Raw genomic sequence first — 21,888 nt, 5'->3', positions numbered from 1 at the left:
TCATGAATTTTACCAATATATGAATAATTTTTAATGTTCTCTTTTTATCATTCAGTAACGCATAAATATTCTTAATGTTTAATATGAAAAGCAAAAGTTATAAAATTATAAAAGATCAGCAATTTCTTATATATGGGGAGTCTTATAATAATAAACACTTTTCAAATTTACCAGAATTTAAAACTTGAATACAATACGTTACCACTTGCATCAATGGCGTGTTTTCTCATACATGTGTTGGGAGTTGTTTAATGACATTGCAACTTCATCCCCGCGGTTACCAATCCCACGCTCCACAACCTCCTTCGCACCGGGAACCTTCCAGAAACTTAGCCTTTCCTCCTCTGAATGATCAAAAAATGCAACCCTTCCTCTTAGTCTCACACAAACGCCAATATTTTTCTATTTTCTTATAACCTGAGTAACATTGCATACAATTAAATTTAGGGTTTATAAAAAAAATGGAATCAATTTAAAAAGTAACAGTATGTTTTCCAAATGAATAAATATCTAATTTCTTTATTTACGCGATATGCAGTATTTTCGAATCACTTAATAGTCAAAATATTAAATCTCCTCAAAATAAACTATTAATTCTAAAATTTTAAAAAAGAAATTTAATAATAATAAGAAGAAAAACAAATGAACGAATAGAGTAAGAGCAACAAATTGCGGTGTCGCGGGTTGTTGTGTGTAGGTAAGAGAGAGTATGGAGATGAGAGAGAAACAAATTGAATAAGTGAGGAAGGTGGATTAGGGTTAGGTAAGTGTTTCTGATTTTTTTCAGTTGGGGTTACCATAAGATGACAGAGAAAATGTTGGAGTGAGAAAGATGAAAGAGAAAGCGTTGAGAGGAATGAGGGAGGTGAGTAAGGGTTTCGGGGGTTTCATTTTTTTTTAGCTAACATTATTCATTTTTAATGTTTAAGGTATTTACATTGGTTGAACATTAAAAGGAATAATGATTCCATTTATGGATTTATTAACCCTCTTGCTATTCAAAGATTTGGGAATAAAGGTGAAGATGTGCAAAAGTATCTTTTAGAGGCCTTTAAAAAGGAAAAATAAATAAATCTACTTAGCACCTTATTTTCAACAATAAGTATGATTTTTATAAATTAAATTCTATTAAGGTAAATCTTATTTAACATTGATATTGTCTGAATCTGCTTGGGTCACTGGCAATTGCTAGTAATTCTTCCTCAATAGCTTCTTGTGGTTCTCTTATGTTCATTACACAAAAAACCTCACACTTTGACAATTAAAAGTATACTAATAGCACAAGTTTTTTAATAATTCATTTGTTGTTTACATATAATTTAATTCTACTAAGTTCATACTAGTCAGTCATTTCAATGTACATTTAACTTTTATAGAGTTGTTGAGGCTTATTCGAAGTTGCAGGAAACCCATATCGCCTCTAGAAATAAGTTGTAGTTCATTGCACCAACTATAAGTACTTAACTTTTTAGACTATTGAAATACAATTATATAATTTATGATACTTTATAAATTTAACTTATAGTGTTGACGTCAACCAAGGAGCTTTGAGTGCGAATATTATGTCATGAGACACATGAAGAAAATCATATCCACAAACGTTGTTGACTCATGAAATTTGGTAACATGAATATTTTATAACTATCAACTTAAGTCATTATTATTATAAGTTGACTCAAATTGTTCATTGTGTAGATATTCGATAATGTCTCTCCAATGGAGCAAAAGGTCCTAAAGGATATTCGAAAGCAGTGGGTTGCATTTCTTTTATGTGTTTATAAATGATATTAGGTAAATATTAGATGTATTCATTCTATGTTGAGTTTATGAACTATTATTTGATGCGTAAGTAGTTGGAAGTATATTGATTATTTTGTTCCTTGTATATATATCTAGATTGTATTATGGGACTGTTCTGGGATTGAATTTTATATAGGTTTGTATGTGGATGAAAGCACATACATATTTGGTATTGATTAAAAACGTTATTTCTTATACCGGTTAATGCCATAATCGGTATAGAAAATGACTTTTTATATCAATTGTAACACTAATCAGTGTAAAAAGTTACATTTATTTATATTGGATAAAGCCTTATCTAGTATAAAAAGTTAGACTTTTATACAATTAATGCTTTAACTGATATAAAAAGTATGGATCATATACAAATTAATCTCTCCCCTAGCGAAAGAGGAAGATTGAAGCTTGTTTAAGCAATTATGCCAAAAATGGTTCTCCTAGTGAGCCATCTTAACTCGCCCAGTAAGAATCCAACGCTAGCCTTGCCAGAAGAGCCTGTAGCCTAGTGAGCTGAGCTGTCTAACTTTCATAAAAAGTACCACTCGCCCAACAAGTGGTGATTCTCGCCTAGTGAAAATGCACTTTTTGGGATTGTGCTTAAAGTGTGAAAGTGAGCGAAAGGAAACACTTTTGCACTTGGAAAGGAGGCAGAGGTCAAGAATGGTGGTTGAGGCACTTCTAGAGCTCAAGGCTTCATCTTCCTTCATCATTTTCATCATCCAATCCATCCTTATGTTCTAGAATGTATAGGAGTAGCTAAACTCCATTTCATTGGGGTTGGATGTAATGTATCTAAACTCTTTGTAACTTTTCCCATGCAATAGAATCTCTTTTTGTATTCATATGTTTTATCTCTTGTTTTTACTTGCATTATGGAATATATATGCTCTTTTTGTTGGTATCTAATCATTGGAAAGTGTTTTAGAACCTAGACCGGAATAGAACAACCAAAAGGCTTGGTTCTAGACATAGACTAAGGCTCTTGGTCATTCTTGACATCTTTTCTTAATGCAAATATTGTGTTTGAATATCTAAGGGATTAATATTTTTACAAGAAGGTTTAGGACTTGTTTATAAGGAATTAGGGTTTGTTTACTTTTGATGTGAATGTGTGAATATGTTAGAATTATATTGCATGATTGAGTGACTAGAGCTTGGGTCATGAAATCTGACCCCAATGAATCTTTATCCATATCACTTTATAATTGTTATTTTCAGTAATTTTCTTATGTTCAATATACACTTGAACCAATCATCATTTGTATTCATTGTCTAAACTAGTGAGTAAGCATAATTACCTAAACAATTGTAAATCCTTTGGGAGACGATATATGGAATTACAACTATATTACTTGCACGATTTGGCATGTTTGCCAAAGAGTTAACAACCATCTCTCATGAGTTTTGCATCATTTGGGTTGAACTGAATAAGCGTTTCAATCATGAAACAAGAGGAAGATACCATAAGACTTTTGGAAAAGGACCCTTATTATCTTCTGCAGACATCATAATTGTGTGTTGGCAATGTTTTACCTTCAGGAAGCATGTAACTCAAAAACTCAAGCAATTCTATGAAGCTTTTACTAGTCTACCCATTTATTGGCTTCACATTGCAATTTTAATATCGCTAACAATTGAGTATATTTAATGCATTTTTGATACAAAGGTTTTTCTGCGACATTGCACAAGTTGTCATACACGTGAGCACATTCGAAGGAATCATGTTCGACATCACATATCATGTCCTCTAACTGATCACACATTTTTAAATCAACTTCTTCTACTTCTACTTGAGACTCACTTACAATTGACATGTCTATTAATTCACCATGCCATGTCCATTTTGTGTAGCTCCTTACGAATTCACCATGCCATGTCCACTGTGTGTAGCTCCTTACGAATCCATCACAAAGGACATGTTCCCAAATAATTTCACTTGGTAGTTTTCACTCATTCAAACAATTAATACACGGGCTATACAATCTTCCATTATTGTTTGGAACATTCATTTTTTCAAATTCAAAAAATTGTTCTACTCCACTTTCATATTCATTTGTTGTGTGTATCAAATTTATTCATTTCCCATTCATTGTTATCTATAAAAACCAATAACTTTGTTTTTAGGTGGAGCTAAGAAATAGTTAAATACATATCGATGTCCATTTTTTTTACCTATAATTTATTTGGTGATTTTGATTACCACAAAAAATAGACCACCTCTAGCATAGGATTCAACGAAAAGAAAAAAAAACAAGATACATGCCTTCGCTTTATTTTATACCTCATTGTTTTTTCATTAATTCTAACACAAAAGGGTAATCAAACCAATTGAATGCAATAGGACAAACATAGAAAGTTCCCAAAAATATGGAAAACATCACAATATTGAATTTTCCTCACAACAAATGCAATGTAACAATAAATACCAAAAACCACGACATCTTCAACAATAGTAAATACATGTAACTTACCTGTAACCATAACTAGAAGATCAACAAAACACCACAAGCACGACGATCAACGTTAGTGACCCACTATACCATGGTAGCTTGAGCAAATTGGTAGAAACGCCACCAACCAACCTACCACAAAACCCACCACGCAAGCGACACACTATAGGCGTAACCACGACAAGGGCTTCATCACATACGAACAACAACTTGATCCACCACGGGTGAGAGCGTCATTGTTAAACTGATTTCGGTCGCACAAAATCAGAACAAAATTGGTCCCCGTTAATATAGCATAGGAATGACCATAATATCAATCCTTGGACTCAACAAAGTTAAGTTTTAAAGTGTTTGGTTAAAATCTAGTTATTTTATTTACTATTGACTAATTACTAAACAGGTGGGGACAAAGAAATAAAATTGAAATTTAAAAGGAAAAGAATCAAATTAAAAAAAAAAAACCTATTTAAAGAAAAGAAGTAAACAGAACCTATATACTAAAGCTGGAACAATCCAAAATATATTCACAAAAGTAAATGCTAAAAAAAATCTAAATGCTAATTGACATCAGCTAAATGAAACTAAACAAAACATCTTAATCCTAATCTCAAGATACAAGAAAACTCATCCATACAAACCAAAATTTCTAGAAATCAAAATCAACCATACTAACATCACAAATCTTAGAAACTGAATCAAAAAGTAATAGAACAAGTACCTAACCCCTACATAATACACATGACGTGAAAACATTATCTGCACATCTCTCAATCAAATCACAAAAACTATTCAAAACATAACTAAGTACAATTAACAAACCATAAGCTCATAAAACTAAAACCTATTCTATGCAAATTGCAATAAAAGTAAATAATTATAAACCTAAACTAATTCAACCAAAGCTGGAAAATAACAAGTAAGTGCTGGAAAATAAAAGTTGTGTAAGAAATAAAAGTTGTGTAAGAAATCAAAGTAAAGACGCAACAAAAGTAAAATTGATGCGAGAAATCTAAAAGAAATCTAAATCTTTATTATAAGGAACGAAATAACTACAATGTACCGGAATCAACACCATCGAGATGTTCACGGGCTGCCACCACCGTGAAATCTAGCTTGAACAATCCAAAACACTAGAAAAACTACTTCTAAGGAAAGCGCATAAACCCTAAAATCGTGAATTCAGATCGTCTCTCTCTCATGCGGAGTCTGTCACCCTCCGCTTTCACTCCTTAAAGCGGAGTCTGTCACCCTCCACTCGATACCCTCTACTCTGTACAGCAAAACCCTTTTTATAGGGTTCAAGAGAAAAGAGAACCTGCGCTTTAACGTTTCACGCATCTTATTCAATCGGACGATCAACCCTTCTTCTCGTTCACTCTTTCTCTTTGAACCCTTCGATCATCCTCTTCATCTTTCTTCTTCCTTTCTGTTGATTAAGCCTCTCGCACGTGCCCCGGTGATAACGGTTGATTTTACGTGTTTTTGTGTATATATTTTGTGAATAAATCAACTCCTTCATAGCTTTTACCGTGTTTTATCCTCAAGTTTAGTGTGTTTTCTAGTTTTCTTGTGTTTTATTTAGTATATGTTTGTTTTTACCTCTAATCTCTTTGTTTGAGTGTTGGAAATAAATGAATAGGAAGCAATTCTAGTGGAGGAAAACAAGCAATAAATCAAAGGAACATGTTTTTGGACAATGAAAGATCAATTTGCCAATCCAAAGAATCAAAGAACCACAAAAGCAGGAAGAAGTGTGAAAAGAAGAACAATGAACATAAGTGCTGCCGCTGGGGTGCGGCAGGCGTGCAGCTGAGTGCCACCTGATCGCGACTTGCTACCGTTGGAGTGCAGCTGGCGTGCAGTTGAGCGCCACTCGACCAGACTTGTTGTAGCTGAGCGACACAGTTTTTGTGCAGCTGAGCGCTACCTCTCTGGAATGTTGCCGCTGGGTGCAGTTGGCGTGCCGCTGAGCGCCAGCTCTCTGGAATGCTGCCGCTGAGGTGCAGCTAGGGTAGTTGAGCGGTGGCAATGCTGATGTGACAAATTTGATCTATTTAGGGCTAAAACTCGAAGGGCTTTGTATCTTCCTAGAGCTAGACATGTTTTCCTTCACCTAGAGCACTTGGAGGTGAGCTAGGAGCTGTGGGAACAACCCATCTTCCTCCTTGGGTCTTCAAGCTTCATCAATGGTGATTTTACCCCTTTTGGGTTGAGGAAGAAGATGGGTCACGAATTGAAGATGGAGATGCGAAGGGGAAGCACAATTGGAGCATGGAGCAGCTGCAAAGAACCTTGAGAAAGGCTATGTACACTTCTATGGTTTCAATTTCTTCCTTATCTCTTCAATTTTGTAGAACCCTAAGTTCTCCACCATGGAGGGCTTTTCCTATTTGTTGAGATTAGTTGTAAAACATGGAATTCTTATGTATTTTGTAATGTTAATGATATATGTTGTTCCAATTCATGTTAGTATTCAATTTCTATGCTTAATGCTTGCTTTGGATTGATCACCCATGCATGAATTTTGGTTCTTGATGTATTGAGAAATATGAATTGAACCTAGAACTGAAATTGAACACCTATTGGATGGACTTGAGATGTTTGTGAATGCATGAGAATGAAATGGATGAATTCTAGTCTTAACAAATTGTAAATACTCTATGTTAAATTCCTTGCACACCAACTGTTTGTTAGAATACCAAAAAGAGTTTCTTGTGTTTTTTTGTACACTTTGATGTCTAATTGAGTTATAAAAAGGAAGAATTGTCATGTTTTGCACAGTCCCTTGGGAGAGAACGATATTTATCACTTGCTACACTGCGACCGGTGCACTTGCCGTTGGTTTTGCAGCTAACACCCGGTCTTCACTGAGCTCTGGTAAAGTAACATATGGGCCATGGAGCCTGTTTCTCTCGTGCTCATTAAAAACCCTAACTTTGGGTGCTCGCTCCTTTTCTCTCCAAAATGAACTCAAGGCACTGGCCCTTCTTCAAAGGTAGCAACGTCACTCCAAAATGCAAAGCTTCACTTAATCCGCAACCCAAATCTCCACGGCTCAATATCTAGTGCACTCAATTCCAATTCAGAGAGGCCCAAATCAACAACACATCAGCCCAATTGCAGTTTCAGCCCAATTTGCTTCTTTAGTTGACTCTCCAGCCTAGTTGACTAGGGGCATTTTTGCAAAATGGAAAGGGTTAAACAATAAAAAGTAAAAAATAAAGGCTATATAAGAAAAATTGGAGAAAAAGCATTTTAATTTGTAGTTTCTATAAAAGAGAAAATTACTATTTATTTAAAGAGCACCAAAATTACTCCGAAAAATACCTTTTTAACCACATTTTTACAAAACTAAAGAATTAAAAGAAAAACTAAAAACTATCCTAATTCTAGACAATGAAAACTAAAAGAAACTAAGATAGACTTCTAAGACTAGAAAAAGATGCAAAAACTGAGAGTTATCAGTCACCCACCACAGCGACGACAACCAACGACGACAACCAAGGACAACAAAGACAACCGAGAACCAAAGACGAATGACAGAGTGAACGAAAGAAACAAACAATGAAACGAATTGTAGAGTAATGTAGCAACATGAGAAGAAGTAAACAAGAAGAAGCACGAATAAGAGAAAGTGAAAGGCGAAAGGAAGGTGCAGAAGAATGTTAAACATTCTATACCATTATAGTGACTAGTCAGTATAGAAAATGTTTTCCAATATTACATTTTTGTCAGCATATGACTTTTTATACCAGTTCTAAATCTAATTATTATAGAAAAATGATTTTTTATACCAGTTCTGAGTGCAATCAATATAGAAAAGTTTTATATTTATTACAGTTTTTCCACCGCATCACTTTCTATATCAATTCTAAATCCAACTAGTATAGAAAAAATTATCATATTTACTATATTGTCACCTCACCACTTTTTATACCTAATAAATTTCAACTAGTATAAAAAGTCGGTATAAAAAATATTTTTTGCACTAATATGAATAAGAAATACTCTCGATGTGGTAAGTAATCATAAAGATTTCCATGAGAATTAAGGTCAATATATTAAAATTGTGTATGGGTAAATAACAAAGTTTTCTTCATACTAAATGATATTTTGTTAAAAAGTTCCAACCTTCCTAAAGTACCGTATAATGGTACCTTTAAGAAAAAAGTTTCTTTTAAAAAAAATAAATTCTAGGACCTTTACTAATCATGGCCAAAAAATAAAGGCAAAATTTTTTCGTTGAGTACATGCATGTAAGGAAAGAAGAACACTCTCAAAAGTTATTCAAGATAATATAACAATCACACATAGAAGCACACACATGTAATTGTACCACTTAACAAACTACCATCAAAATTAGGTTAGTCGTCAATTGACATTTAACAACAACATTAAAACCTTGAATTATTTAAGAGAATACTGATAAGCTTGTAAAGCTCTCGAGTTTGAGTTTGTATTATATTATAATTAAGCTAATTTCATTGATTGTAGTTTATCGCTACATATAAACATGAAGAGAAATTATCCTTCAGCAAGCCATAACCATGAATATTCATGCATATAATTACTTGAGTCTCTGTCTCTGATTGTAACAACAAAACAACAAAGAAACAAAGAATTAATTGTCAATTACTAATTACACTACTTTGTTGTTGATAATCACATTAGAATATATATTTTACAAAAATTTTACCTCCCAGTAGAAAATTTCCTTATCCTTCAATTGAATATCTTTGGGTAGCTACATTCATATAAAAAGATGACGTTTAAAGATTTTGTTCATTAATAATAGATAAGAAAAATGATGAACCTTATAACATACCTCTCTATTCAACCTCAAAATTATGATGTCAACCCTGCATTTATAGAAAAGTTGACCTTAAAGAATTTTTTCATTAAAAAAGATAAAAACAAATTATGAATCTTATTACACACCTTTCATCACTAGACAAATCACTTCTTTGTGGACTGAAATACCGTGAGAAGTCTGCATTCATATAAAAAATGGACCTTAAGAATTTTTTTTTAATAAATATAAGAAAAAATTATAAACCTTATAACACACCTCCCTGTAGACAAATTACTCTTTTCTGGATTGAAATCCACGAGACGTCTGCATTCAGATAAAAAGTTGACCCTAAGGGTTTTTTTCATTATTAAAAAATGAGAAGAAATTATGAATCTTATAACACACTTCCCCATAGACAAATTAATTACTCCTTTTTGGATTGAAATCCACGAGAGGTCTGTATTCATATAAAAATATGACCTTAAGGATATTTATGAACCTTATAACACACCTCCCCGTAGACAAATTACTCTTTTCTGGATTGAAATCCACGAGACGTCTGCATTCATATAAAAAGTTGACCTTAAGGGTTTTTTTCATTATTAAAAAATGACAAGAAATTATGAATCTTATAACACACCTTCCCATAGACAGTTTACTCCTTTCTAGATTGAAATCCACAAGACGTCTGCATTCATATAAAAAGTTGACCTTAAGAATAATTTTTCATTAATAAAGATAAACAAAAATTATAAACCTTATAACACACCTTGGCGTAGACAAATTACTCTTTTTTGGATTGAAATCTACAAGACGCCTGCATTCATATAAAAAGTTGACCTTAAGAATAATTTTTCATTAATAAAGATAAGCAAAAAATTATGAACCTTATAACACACCTCGACATAGACGACAAATTACTCTTTTTTGGATTGAAATCCATGAGACGTCTGCCTTCATATAAAAAGTTGACCTTAAGGATCTTTTTCATTATTAAAAAATGAGAAGAAATTATGAATCTTATAACACACCTTCCCATAAACAGTTTACTCCTTTCTAGATTGAAATCCACGTTTGCATTCATATAAAAAGTTGACCTTAAGAATAATTTTTCATTAATAAAGATAAACAAAAATTATAAACCTTATAACACACCTTGACATAGACAAATTACTTTTTTTTTGGATTGAAATCTACGAGACGTCTGCATTCATATAAAAAGTTGACCTTAAGAATAATTTTTCATTAATAAAGATAAACAAAAAATTATAAACCTTATAACACATATCGGCATAGACGACAAATTACTCTTTTTTGGATTGAAATTTGAGACGTCCGCATTCATATAAAAAGTCAACTTTAAAGATCTTTTACATTAATAAAAATAAGAAGAAATGATGAACCTTATAACACACCTTAGCGTAAACAAATTACTCTTTTTTGACTAAAATTCACTATATGACTGCATTCATATAAAAAAGTTGACTTTAAAAACTTTTTTTCAAAAATAAAGATAAAAGAAACTATGAACCTGATAACATAGACAAATTACTCTTTTTTTTGAATTAAAATCCATAAGACATCTGGATTCATATAAAAATTTGACTTTAAAGATCTTTTTCATTAATAAAAAAAAATTATAAACCTTATAACACACTTTTCGGTAAATAAATTACTTCTTTATGAATTAAAATCCTCCAAGGTCTATATATTCACATAAAAAGTTAATTTACGAATTTTTTCTTTAATAAAATAAAAGTAAATTATAAACCTTATAACACATCTTCCAACAAATAAATTACTCTTTCTGGACTGAAATCCATGATACGATTGCATTTATACAAAAAAGTTGACAAGAAGTTTTTTTTTTCAGTGGTAAATATAAGAAGAAATGATGAATGACACACATTACAGTATACAAATTACGCCCCTTATATCAATGAGGGGCCTACATTCATATAAAAGACATATAAAGATAAGAATAAATAATGAACCATATGACACAATTAATGAAAATCGCATACAATATGAGAATGTGCACATACAATGAAGGAAGAAAAAAATTCTTTTGTTTATATTTTTCTCCTAATGGCTATTTTTCTGTAAAAAAAAGTCTATATAATATAATTATAAATTACTTATAAATAATATATTGAAAACAAACTGATCACAAAAGTCAATGACAAGAACAACCACCACAGCATAATTCTTTCAAAAGGTGCTTGAGGATCTTGTTATCTATGAACACTTTCTTATTTTGTTTTTCTTCTTCAACAACAGTTATTATTTTCATTTGATTAAGTTGTTGTGAAGATGTGAACATACCTTGGTGGCTCATCATCTGAATCCTCAACTTCTTCTGATGATTCCTCAGAATTTATATCCTGGGCTTCAGATTCCTCAGAACCTATATCTTCATCTTCTGCTTCATCAACTTCTGATTCTTCAGAATTTGAACTCTCAACTTGAGATTCCTCAGAACTTATATCTTCATCTTCTGCTTCATCAGCTTCTGATTCAGAATTTGAACTCTCAGCTTGAGATTCTTCAGAATTTGTAACGCCGTCTTCTGACTTCTCAGAATTTGTATCATCATCAGCTTCAAATTCCTCAGAATTTGTATCTTCAGCATCGCTATCCTCTACATCTTCAACATCACTATCCTCTGCATTTGAAACCTCCGCATCAAAATTCTTTGCATTTGCCTTAGAAGAAAAGCCACCTGTTCAAATATCATAAACAATAAACTTTTGAGCTGATTTTTTAACGTAACGTGCAAAACCCTAAAGTGCATAAGAATTTTCTTCTCTCTCTCTCACCAGTTCGCACTCTCGTCAAGTGTCGCATCATCGCTCTGTCTCTCCTGTTGGCAACAGGAAGGCAAAAGGTTGGCAACGTATGAAAAAAAACTTAGTTTTTCTCTACTTTTTTCAAATGACCTGATACAATTATTTATGAGGAAAAGGTTTGCGTCTTTACATGCCAAGCAGCTCAAAAGTTTTTTTTTGTCCTTTCAAATACTAAAGATAAATAATGATGTCTGCCACCTAAAACTATTAATGTTATTCTAACCAACTAGAAATAAATTTTTAATTTAAGTTTAATAACAAATCTTCCTCTAAAACTTAAATACTTTTCTCATCTCTCTTTCCAATAAGTTTTTTGTAATTCTCCAGCAATATGGTTGACAGTGGCTTAGTGAATATGTCTGCGACTTGAACTCGGCTTTCAACATATTTCAGCTTGACCTTTCCTTCTTTGACTTGTTTTCGGATGAAATGAAAACGGATGTCGATGTGCTTGCTCCTTCCGTGATTAACTGGGTTTTTTGCCAACTTGATTGTCGACTTGTTATCAACTCGGATCTCCCTTCAGGATCTAAATATCACTTAAGTATAATTTTTATTTTTGATTATTTTATATTTATATCTTTGATTTATGTTTTTGTTTGTGCACATGATCTTCTAGAATTTTGGTCAAATTCTCTTTAAACAAGGGAGAATGATAAGTAATCTTCAAGTAATACAAATTTAAGGACAAATTTTCTTCAAGAAGAGGGTATGATAGGATTATCTCTTGAACATATATGAGAAACTCTTAAGGAAGACCGTTTGCAAATAAAAGGATCTATGATAACGTCAAAGATCAAAATATATCTCCTTGAATCTTATAATGTTTCATGAAGAAGAGAACTTAAAGAACATGAAGATCATAAGCACAATTGAAGAATAATTTAGTAAATTAAATAAATTATAATTTTATTTTAATTTTATAGTTAAATTCATTGGGCGAGCAAGTTTATGTTCGTTACATGAACATACCTTATTAGGCAAAAGTCTACATCTGTAATTTTCTTTTTGTGTTATTTTTATATGCTTTGGACTTTGGATTTTATTTTAGGATTTTTAAGTTTTTTTAAACTTATGTATATAAAAAGGTATCAAAAATTTATGTAAGCACTTTTGAGTCATATTATATACATTTTTATTGTTTGAGAAAGGATTATATTGGATATTGAATTAGAATTCTCGTTCTTATAAAAAATCTTTGTTTATGAATTGCTAATGAAATTATTATTTTTATATATGTTATGCAAGAAATTATTTTCAAAAGTTACAATTAATTTTATTGTCATGATATATGTTATGATTGTGTTAACATGAGCAAATGTAGAAATAGGTGCACGAACAGCATATGAAAGACACTGAAAATTTTATTTTTGATGTCGTTGTAAATATATATATATATATATATATATATATATATATATATATATATATATATATATTTATTTATTTATTGTGTATGTTTATGTAATATCCTTAAAATATTTTATATTATGTACATGTCTCTCTTATGCTATATGTCTTATATTTTGGATAAGAGGGTTACATATTGACCATTTGATACTTCCTCACTCAATCATGTAATTAAGTGAAAGATAATACTATTATGTTTATGACACATAACAGAAATATGAACTAACAATACCTTGAGGAGGGAATTGTCTACGAGGGTTGGACAAGAGACCACAATTACTTTCATAAAAGAAGGATATTTATAAGAACTTTGGTTGAACAAGTTAAGAAATTGATGCTTTAGTTCACCCAAATCATGTATTTACAATTACATAATCTTAAGTGGGATATCTATTTTGAAACAACTTATCTATGGGTCAGATTCCTTTTCTCACAAAACAAAAATAATAAGAATCATTAACAATATATTTTTCATTTTTTTAATAAACATAAAATTTTATTTTTTTTTATAATTATTTTATCTCATATATGTCAAATAAATATTAATATGTGTTATCATAACATTATTGATAAAAAAAAAATAGTAAGAAAAGTGAAAAGTGAAAAGTATTGTTAAATCCAAATGAGTGAGAGAAAACAAAAAGAATATGATGGTATTGTTTAAACATGAGCATGCAAAGTTAACAATAATGAGCAAAAGTGAATTGAAATTTGTGAAGAGAACAATAATGAACAAAAGATTCTTTATTCAATTTTTTTTTATGTCTTGTTTCTCTGCTTTGACATCAAATTATATTGATAAACATCAATTTAGAATATTGTCACTTCATTACTTAGAAAATAAGCTAACAGCTGACTAATTGTTCCTTTGTTGAGCCTTATCTTCTTTTACAGTGTTGGTTACATTTTATTAACTTAATTAAAACGCTAATCATACTAATTATAATTATCGCCTTAAAAGTCACATGAAATAATTATAACTGATCGATGACAAATATACGTTTAGTATTTCTTCTAAGGATAAAATAATATTTTTTTATAAAGTAGGATAAATAAAATCATATTTTTATGGATCAAAACTATATGTTAAACTTAAATAATTGTTTGTATTTTGTTATTATTAGCTATAATTAAGATGGAATAACCCCGATGTCATACCGATTAGTGCTTAGAGTGACGTGGCAAAATTCAAAATAGAAATGTATGGTTGTTATGAATTTAAAAATAAAATAACATTCGAATAAAGAAAAGTTTAAATTCTTTTCAGCTTATTTTACTATTATTTGTTTATATTCTATATTATTTATTCATATATTATATTATTTATGTTCTCCAGTTTCAAAGTAATAAAACCAAAACCTTCACTTTAAGTCAAATAAAACCTATCAAACATTCATGGTAAGTCTTTTATGAAGTATTCACATCAACTAAAGATAAAATATATTTACAATATGTAATATAAGTATAAACTTCACTTTACAAAATTTTATAAGATTAAATTAAATTTAAAGTTGACTTCTTAACATTGATATCAAAACTATGAATTCAAGTTTATCCTTTTTTTGTTTATTAAATTTATCATGTACACTCACTATCAGACATCACACTAATGTTTCTTTTTTCACTCAATATTTATATGTTTCCACGTTGATTAAAGATATAATGAATTTAAAATATATAAGTGTGCAATTTATATCTTACAAACCGGTTTTCTATTATTTAGTTAGGTTTAAAATCTATCTCTCAATTCCTCTGAGACAAAATGAACAAAAGAGAAGAAAACTGTAAAAATTAAAAATACTAATTAAAGTGCAACCCTTTCTATATTTAACATTTTAGATTAAATATTATGATGTGATTCACTTAAATAACTGATATCAACTATAAATAAGATATTTGACATGACAAGATTATCCTACACTGTAAAAGATGATAAAACTTAAAGTTCTCAGGATCTTCATCCATTGATAAGACTTAATATTAACATTGTATGTGGGGTAAAGAACAAAGTTTTCCTCATACTAAATAATGTTTTGTCAAAATATCCCCTTTCTAAAGTACCATATAATAGTATCTTTGAGAAAAATAATCCTTTAATAAATTCTAGGACCTATAACCGATCCGTGCCAAAATAAAGGCAAAAAGGTTTCGTTGAGTGCATGCATGTGGGAAAAGAAGAACACTCTCAAAAGTTATTCAAGATAATATAACAATCATACATAGAAGCACACATATAATTATACCACATAACCAACAACCATCCAAATTAGGTTAGTGGTCAATTGACATTTAACAACAACATTAAAACCTTGAATTATTTAGGAGAATACAGATAAGTTTGCAAAGCTCTCTTGAGTTTGTATTTTATTATAATTAAACTAGTGTCATTGATTGTAGTTTATGGCTACATATTAACAGGAACAGAAATTCTCCTTCGGTAGGCCGTAACCGTGAATATTCACACGTATAGTTACTTGAGTCTCTGTCTCTGATTGTAACAACAAAACAACAAAGAAAAAGAGAATCAATTGTCAATTATTAATTACACTACTTTGTTGTTGATAATCACATTAGAATATATACTTTACATAATTTTACCTGTCCATAAAAAATTCCCTTATCCTTCGATTGAATATCTTTGGGTGGCTACATTCAAGTAAACGGTTGACCTTAATTTTTTTTTTCATTTATAAAAGATAAGAAAAAATGATGAAGCTTATAACATACCCCTCCATAATTCAACCCCTGAATACTGATGTGAACCCTACATTCATATAAAAGGTTGATCTTAAGAATTTTTTTTTTCATTAATAAAGATAAGAAAAAATTATGAATCTTATGACATACCTTTCATCAGCATTGAAAATTCCCTTATCCTTCGATTGAATATCTTTGGGTGGCTACATTCAAGTAAACTGTTGACCTTAATTTTTTTTTCATTTATAAAAGATAAGAAAAAATGATGAAACTTATAACATACCCCTCCATAATTCAACCCCTGAATACTGAAGTGAACCCTACATTCATATAAAAAGTTGATCTTAAGAATTTTTTTTTCATTAATAAAGATAAGAAAAAATTATGAATCTTATGACATACCTTTCATCAACATACAAATTATTACTCCTTTTTATATCCAAATCCGCGAGAGAGCTGCATTCATATAAAAATTAACCTTAAAGATTTTTTTCATTAATAAAGATGTCAAAGAAATTATGAACCTTATGACAACCTCCCCATAGACAAATTACTTCTTTTTGAAGTGGAATCCACGGGACGTCTGCATTCATATAAAAAGATAAGAAAAAATTATGAACCATATAACACACCTCTCCATAGACAAATTACTCCTTTATGCATTCATACAAAAAAAATTCTTTTCTTTATATTCTTCTCCTATAATTACTATTTTTCTGAAAAAATAAAGGCTATATCATTGGTGTAGAAAAAGTCTTTCACGTCACCGTTTAGACATTCGACTCCTGAATATCCAACTTAAAAAATGACTGGTGGCATTTTCGTAAGTAGAACAAGTATTTAAACGTCGGTTATGGGGGCACCAACGTCTAACTACTCATACACGTCAGCTCCTCCAAATGGACACCAAAAAGATACGAAAAAGTAAAAAAATTAATTATTTATTCGTTATAAACGTCGGGGTGCAGGGGGGCTTACGTCTATAGTCGACCACCCATATCAGACGCCTAAAGGGTCAGCCCAGAATCCAAAAAGTTAATTTTTGATGTCATTTAGATGTCCGATCCCGCCACTCCGACGTTTATAGGCTATTTAAACGTCAGCCCCCCTCCTGGACACCAAATGGACTGCGAAAAGTGACTGTTCAATTGCCATTGGCTTTTGGTTATGCATGTTATTGGCTTTTGGATATTCATGTTATTGGCTTTTGGATATATGCATGTTATTGGCTTTTGGATATATGTATGTCATTGGATGTTGTGTATGCATGTTATTGGTTTTTGTGTATGCATGTTATTGACTTTTAGGTATGCATGTTATTGGCTTTTGAATATGCATGTGATAAAGTTTTGTTGTGTTATTATGATTGGCATGTTAGATTATAAGTATCAAATCATTGAGTGAAACTTAGTTTCCGTTTGAAATTTAACACAAACGATTAATCTTTTAATTGTTTGTATTAAATTTTGAATTGTCTGATTGGAAAGTTTAGAAAAATTAATTTTCATAATTTGCTATAACTTGTACATTGGAGTTTATGGATAAGATTGATAAAATTTCAGTTCAGATTATTTCTGTTGTTTTCCGGATGCATATTTGATTATGGTCATCACTTACTACTCTCATTTTGTGTATTTCGAAGATCAATGCGAAATGTTGTCGAAATCTTATCAAATTTATCATGTTAGACTTCTTTGCACGTGACTTAGCAAATTATGAAAAATAATTTTTCTGAATGGGTAGGGCCTAACCTTGTGAGAGTTAAAAAATTGAAACTGATGAAGTATGTACATAGTATGGATCGAAGATGGATGAATGAACGTCGCATCAGTGAAGAATATGAGAAGGGTGTTTCGGAGTTCTTGGAATATGTTGAACAAAATGCAAAGTTTGTGAATGGGACATATTTTTGTCCTTGTGTTTGTTGTCTTAATCAAATACTCCAAGACTCAAGCAATATGCGTGATCATCTTTTCATGTTCGGCATAATGAGAACTTATACCGTTTGGACTTGGCATGAAGAAGTATTGGACCAGTCTACCACGTCACGAGGAACGAATTATGTGGAAGAATGGTTGAGTGATCATTTAGAGGACATGATACGTGATGTTGGGGAAGATAATTTTGGGGTAACAAGTAGCTAGATTAAGACCATCATTTTGGTCTAAATGCTTGAATATTTAGTTTGTCATTTTAGTGTAACAAGTAGCTAGATTCATGAGAATGTGACTACTATGTGATGTCTTGGATTAAGATCATCATTCGAACTGCCATTATAGATGACTGGATTGAGGTAATGATTCTTACCTTCAATACATTAAAAATAAAATTCATCTTTGAACATATGCAAACATAATGAATCTTTCTTCATTTTGCAACGCTTCAAGAGTACATCTCCTATACAGAAGACACAATTAAGAAGATAAGACAAGAGTGGGCAACTTATCTTCAAAGATGTACCTAGGAAGATTTGTTATTGTTGTTGAACATTTACATTTAGTTTAACTTTAACTTTTGATAGTTTAGGTTTTGGATTGTTTTTTAGTATTTTGTTAACTTGAAACGTGTATATATATATATATATATATATATATATATATATATATATATATATATATATATATATATATTATATTTTATTGTTTTGAGACAATTTTCTGTTTTTTAGGTGTGGTTTTATTGTAAAAATAAATTAATTTTAAAAAAAACACCCAGTAGTGGTCTGTTATGGTATTGTCCAACGTCTATTGACGTCTGTCAGTGCACATACAGACGTCCAATGGCTTACAGTGGCTACTCACGTTCCAGTGGCTTAGACGTCGGTTGTCACCCAGACAGACGTTTATGCAGACGTCTGATATATATTGTCCGACGTCTATATAGACGTCTGACCTGTGCTATCCGCCGTTCCATTAACATCTCCTATAAAAACGTCGCGTCGAGATCAGACGTTAAAGTCTTTTTTGCACTAGTGTATAATCTATAATTATGAATTACTTAAAGATAATATATAGAAAACAAACTCAACTCAAAAGTCAATGAGAAGAACAACCACCATAGCATAATTCTTTCAAAAGATGCTTGAGTATCTTGTTATTGATGAACATTTCTTTTTTCTTTTTTCTTCTTCAACAATAGTTACGATTTTCGTTTGGTTAAGTTGTTGTGAACATGTGAACATACCTTGGTGGCTCATCATCTGAATCCTCAACTTCTTCTGATGATTCCTCAGAATTTATATTCTCAGTTTCAGATTTCTCAGCAGTCATATATTCAGTTTCTGATTCATCAGAGTTCATATCTTCAGCTTCTGAGGAATCAGAATTTGTATCATCAGCTTCAAGTTCCAAAGAAGTTGTATCTTCAGTATCACTAACCTTTACAACCTCAATTTCCTTTGTTTTTGAAACCTTCGCATCACTACCCTTTACAACCGCAATATCCTTTGTTTTTGAAAAGCCACCTGTTCAAATATCAAAACCAATAAACTATATATTGAGCTGATTTTTTAACAATTATAAATCAAAGAATTAATAATTTAAGGAATTAAACTTTAATTAGTGGTCTTAATCATGTTAGAAGAGGAAAAATATAGTAAAATCAGATTTCTCCTCCAATATTTTCTATTGTAAAGTTCTTATTTACATATTCTATTCCTAAAAGACGGCTTTATTCATTATTAAATTTTTAATAAGAGTTAAAATAACGATGATTTTAAAAAATCGTTGTTACATACTATTTTAACCGTCATTCAAAATTCAATCCCTAGTATTGTATTAAGTAAATTTTGTTTGTATATAATATCTTTCAAGAGTTTATTATTGTAATTTTGATATATTTAAATTTTCGTCTTGTTAAGTTCACGTAGTATTTACATTTAATTTATTTCAGTCGAAAATCATACTTTCTTTATTTAGATCATTCCAATAACATACGAGACAACAATTATAATCTTTAAAAAAAAAATTAGTTTATTAAAAGAATTGTGACAATTCATAAACCTAAATTTCTTTGAAAAATTTCTTCACTTTAAACCTAACTCAATCTCATAAAACCAGGTTATAAAAACTTATATAGACTTTCTATTTCATTCGCTATTGGACTACTCTCATACTGAGTTAAACTTAAAATTACTTTCTATTACTTTTTTTTGTACTAAAAAATTCCTTTAACAATTCACAAACTATTTTTGTGATATTTATTATTGGTCAAACAATATTCTAGCCATATATATATATATATATATATATATATATATATATATATATATATATATAACAAGACGATTGTATTTGTCGGAAAAAAAATGTTTTCTCTAACCAAGAGAAATAAATTTTAGAACACTTAATCTACATTTCAAAAATCAAGGATATATAGTTTAAAATAAATTTGATAAACAATCATATTGTCTATCTCAAATTCTAACACGCTTAATCTAGAATTCTTAAAGCTTTTGACAATGATGCATTTCATTTGAAGGACCAAAATAAAAGGCAAATAAAATTTGATGAGTCACGTGCATGTAGAGTTATAATACGTTCATAAAAGAAGAATATTTATAAGAACTTTTGTTGAACAAGTCAAGAAATTGATGCTTTAGTTCACCCAAATCATGTATTTACAATTACATAATCTTAAGTGGGATATCTATTTTGAAACAACTTATCTATGGGTCAGATTCCTTTCCTCACAAAACAAAAATAATAAGAATCATTAACAATATATTTTTCATTTTTTTTATAAACATAAAAGTTTATTTTTTTTATAATTATTTTATCTCATATATGTCAAATAAATATTAATATGTGTTATCATAACATTATTGATAAAAAAAAATAGTAAGAAAAGTGAAAAGTGAAAAGTATTGTTAAATCCAAATGAGTGAGAGAAAACAAAAAGAATATGATGGTATTGTTTAAACATGAGCATGCAAAGTTAACAATAATGAACAAAAGTGAATTGAAATTTGTGAAGAGAAGAAAGAGGTGCATGAGAGGGATAATCTTTAATACCTTTACTTGGTGGTTTTCTCTCTTGTTTTTTATTTGAAGCATTGACTTTTTTTATCACAACCACTTCTTCTGTCTTCCTCACCATATTACCCCGAGAGTTGTGTTTTTCAACACATGTTTTCCTGATACGCCACATCATCTTGTTTCTGCAGATACCTTAAAACCAGAAAACCAGTGTTAATTTTCTTAGCTTTGGGTTGGGAATGGAAACCAACCAAGCTACTAATAAATACTTCGACAATCCAATCAACTACTGCACGATATGTTACTGTTCAGGTTTAGTATCTTCATCCCTTTTCAAGAATATAGAACTCTGTTCTTGATCAAACAACATATGCACCACCCACTATTCTTCTCTATGCTTTATCAATTAATCAGTTACATGAAATGTTTCATATCGAGAACAATTTAGATTCTTTATTCAATTTTTTTTGTCTTGTTTCTCTGCTTTGACATCAAATTATACTGATAAACATCAACTTAGAATATTGTCACTTCATTGCTTAGAAAATAAGCTAACAGCTGACTAATTGTTCCTGTGTTGAGCCTTATCTTCTTTTACAGTGTTGGTTACATTTTATTAACTTAATTAAAACGCTAATCATACTAATTATAATGATCGCCTTAAAAGTCACATGAAATAATTATAACTGATCGATCACAAATATGCGTTTAGTATTTCTTCTAAGGATAAAATAATATTTTTTTATAAAGTAGGATAAATAAAATCATATTTTTATGGATCAAAACTATATGTTAAACTTAAATAATTGTTTGTATTTTGTTATTATTAGCTATAATTAAGATGGAATAACCCCGATGTCATACCATTAGTGCTTAGAGTGACGTGGCAAAATTCAAAATAGAAATGTATGGTT

At 30.4% G+C, this 21,888-nt stretch overlaps 2 protein-coding genes across 2 annotated transcripts; both read right to left on the bottom strand.

Moving 5' to 3' along the window:
* Positions 1-10,950: 10,950 nt before the first annotated feature.
* LOC148198730 (uncharacterized) lies at positions 10,951-11,892 on the bottom strand. The gene is made up of 3 exons (XM_088115903.1): positions 11,862-11,892; positions 11,368-11,764; positions 10,951-10,990 (listed from the first exon to the last, which is right to left on the bottom strand). The coding sequence occupies exons 1-3, from the start codon at positions 11,890-11,892 to the stop codon at positions 10,951-10,953; spliced, it is 468 nt and encodes a 155-aa protein (XP_087972029.1).
* Positions 11,893-15,481: 3,589 nt separating this feature from the next.
* LOC124840480 (uncharacterized) lies at positions 15,482-21,423 on the bottom strand. The gene is made up of 10 exons (XM_088091714.1): positions 21,244-21,423; positions 21,011-21,166; positions 19,182-19,461; positions 16,534-16,581; positions 16,401-16,454; positions 16,282-16,318; positions 16,149-16,201; positions 16,029-16,065; positions 15,900-15,947; positions 15,482-15,789 (listed from the first exon to the last, which is right to left on the bottom strand). The coding sequence occupies exons 2-10, from the start codon at positions 21,147-21,149 to the stop codon at positions 15,772-15,774; spliced, it is 714 nt and encodes a 237-aa protein (XP_087947840.1). The 5' UTR covers positions 21,150-21,166; positions 21,244-21,423; the 3' UTR covers positions 15,482-15,771.
* Positions 21,424-21,888: the final 465 nt, after the last annotated feature.

Source organism: Vigna umbellata, chromosome 5, assembly GCF_029865625.1.
Source record: "Vigna umbellata cultivar VRB3 chromosome 5, Vumbellata_1.0, whole genome shotgun sequence".
In the NCBI taxonomy this organism is placed as follows: domain Eukaryota; kingdom Viridiplantae; phylum Streptophyta; class Magnoliopsida; order Fabales; family Fabaceae; genus Vigna; species Vigna umbellata.
Note: the sequence above shows the minus strand (reverse complement) of the source record. Positions and strands in the feature narration are given on the sequence as shown.

What these genes read in the sequence shown, in the direction of transcription:
- LOC148198730 (XM_088115903.1), bottom strand. Translation starts at nt 11,892, where the DNA reads ATGATGCGACACTTGACGAGAGTGCGAACTG. An exon ending in CTTGACGAGAGTGCGAACTG is followed by an intron (nt 11,765 to 11,861) that starts GTGAGAGAGAGA and finishes ATATTTGAACAG; the next exon opens with GTGGCTTTTCTTCTAAGGCA. An exon ending in TCAGATGATGAGCCACCAAG is followed by an intron (nt 10,991 to 11,367) that starts GTATGTTCACAT and finishes ATATGAATGTAG; the next exon opens with GCCCCTCATTGATATAAGGG.
- LOC124840480 (XM_088091714.1), bottom strand. Translation starts at nt 21,149, where the DNA reads ATGATGTGGCGTATCAGGAAAACATGTGTTGAAAAACACAACTCTCGG. An exon ending in AGGGGTTGAATTATGGAGGG is followed by an intron (nt 16,202 to 16,281) that starts GTATGTTATAAG and finishes ACTTGAATGTAG; the next exon opens with CCACCCAAAGATATTCAATC. An exon ending in AGGGGTTGAATTATGGAGGG is followed by an intron (nt 15,948 to 16,028) that starts GTATGTTATAAG and finishes ACTTGAATGTAG; the next exon opens with CCACCCAAAGATATTCAATC.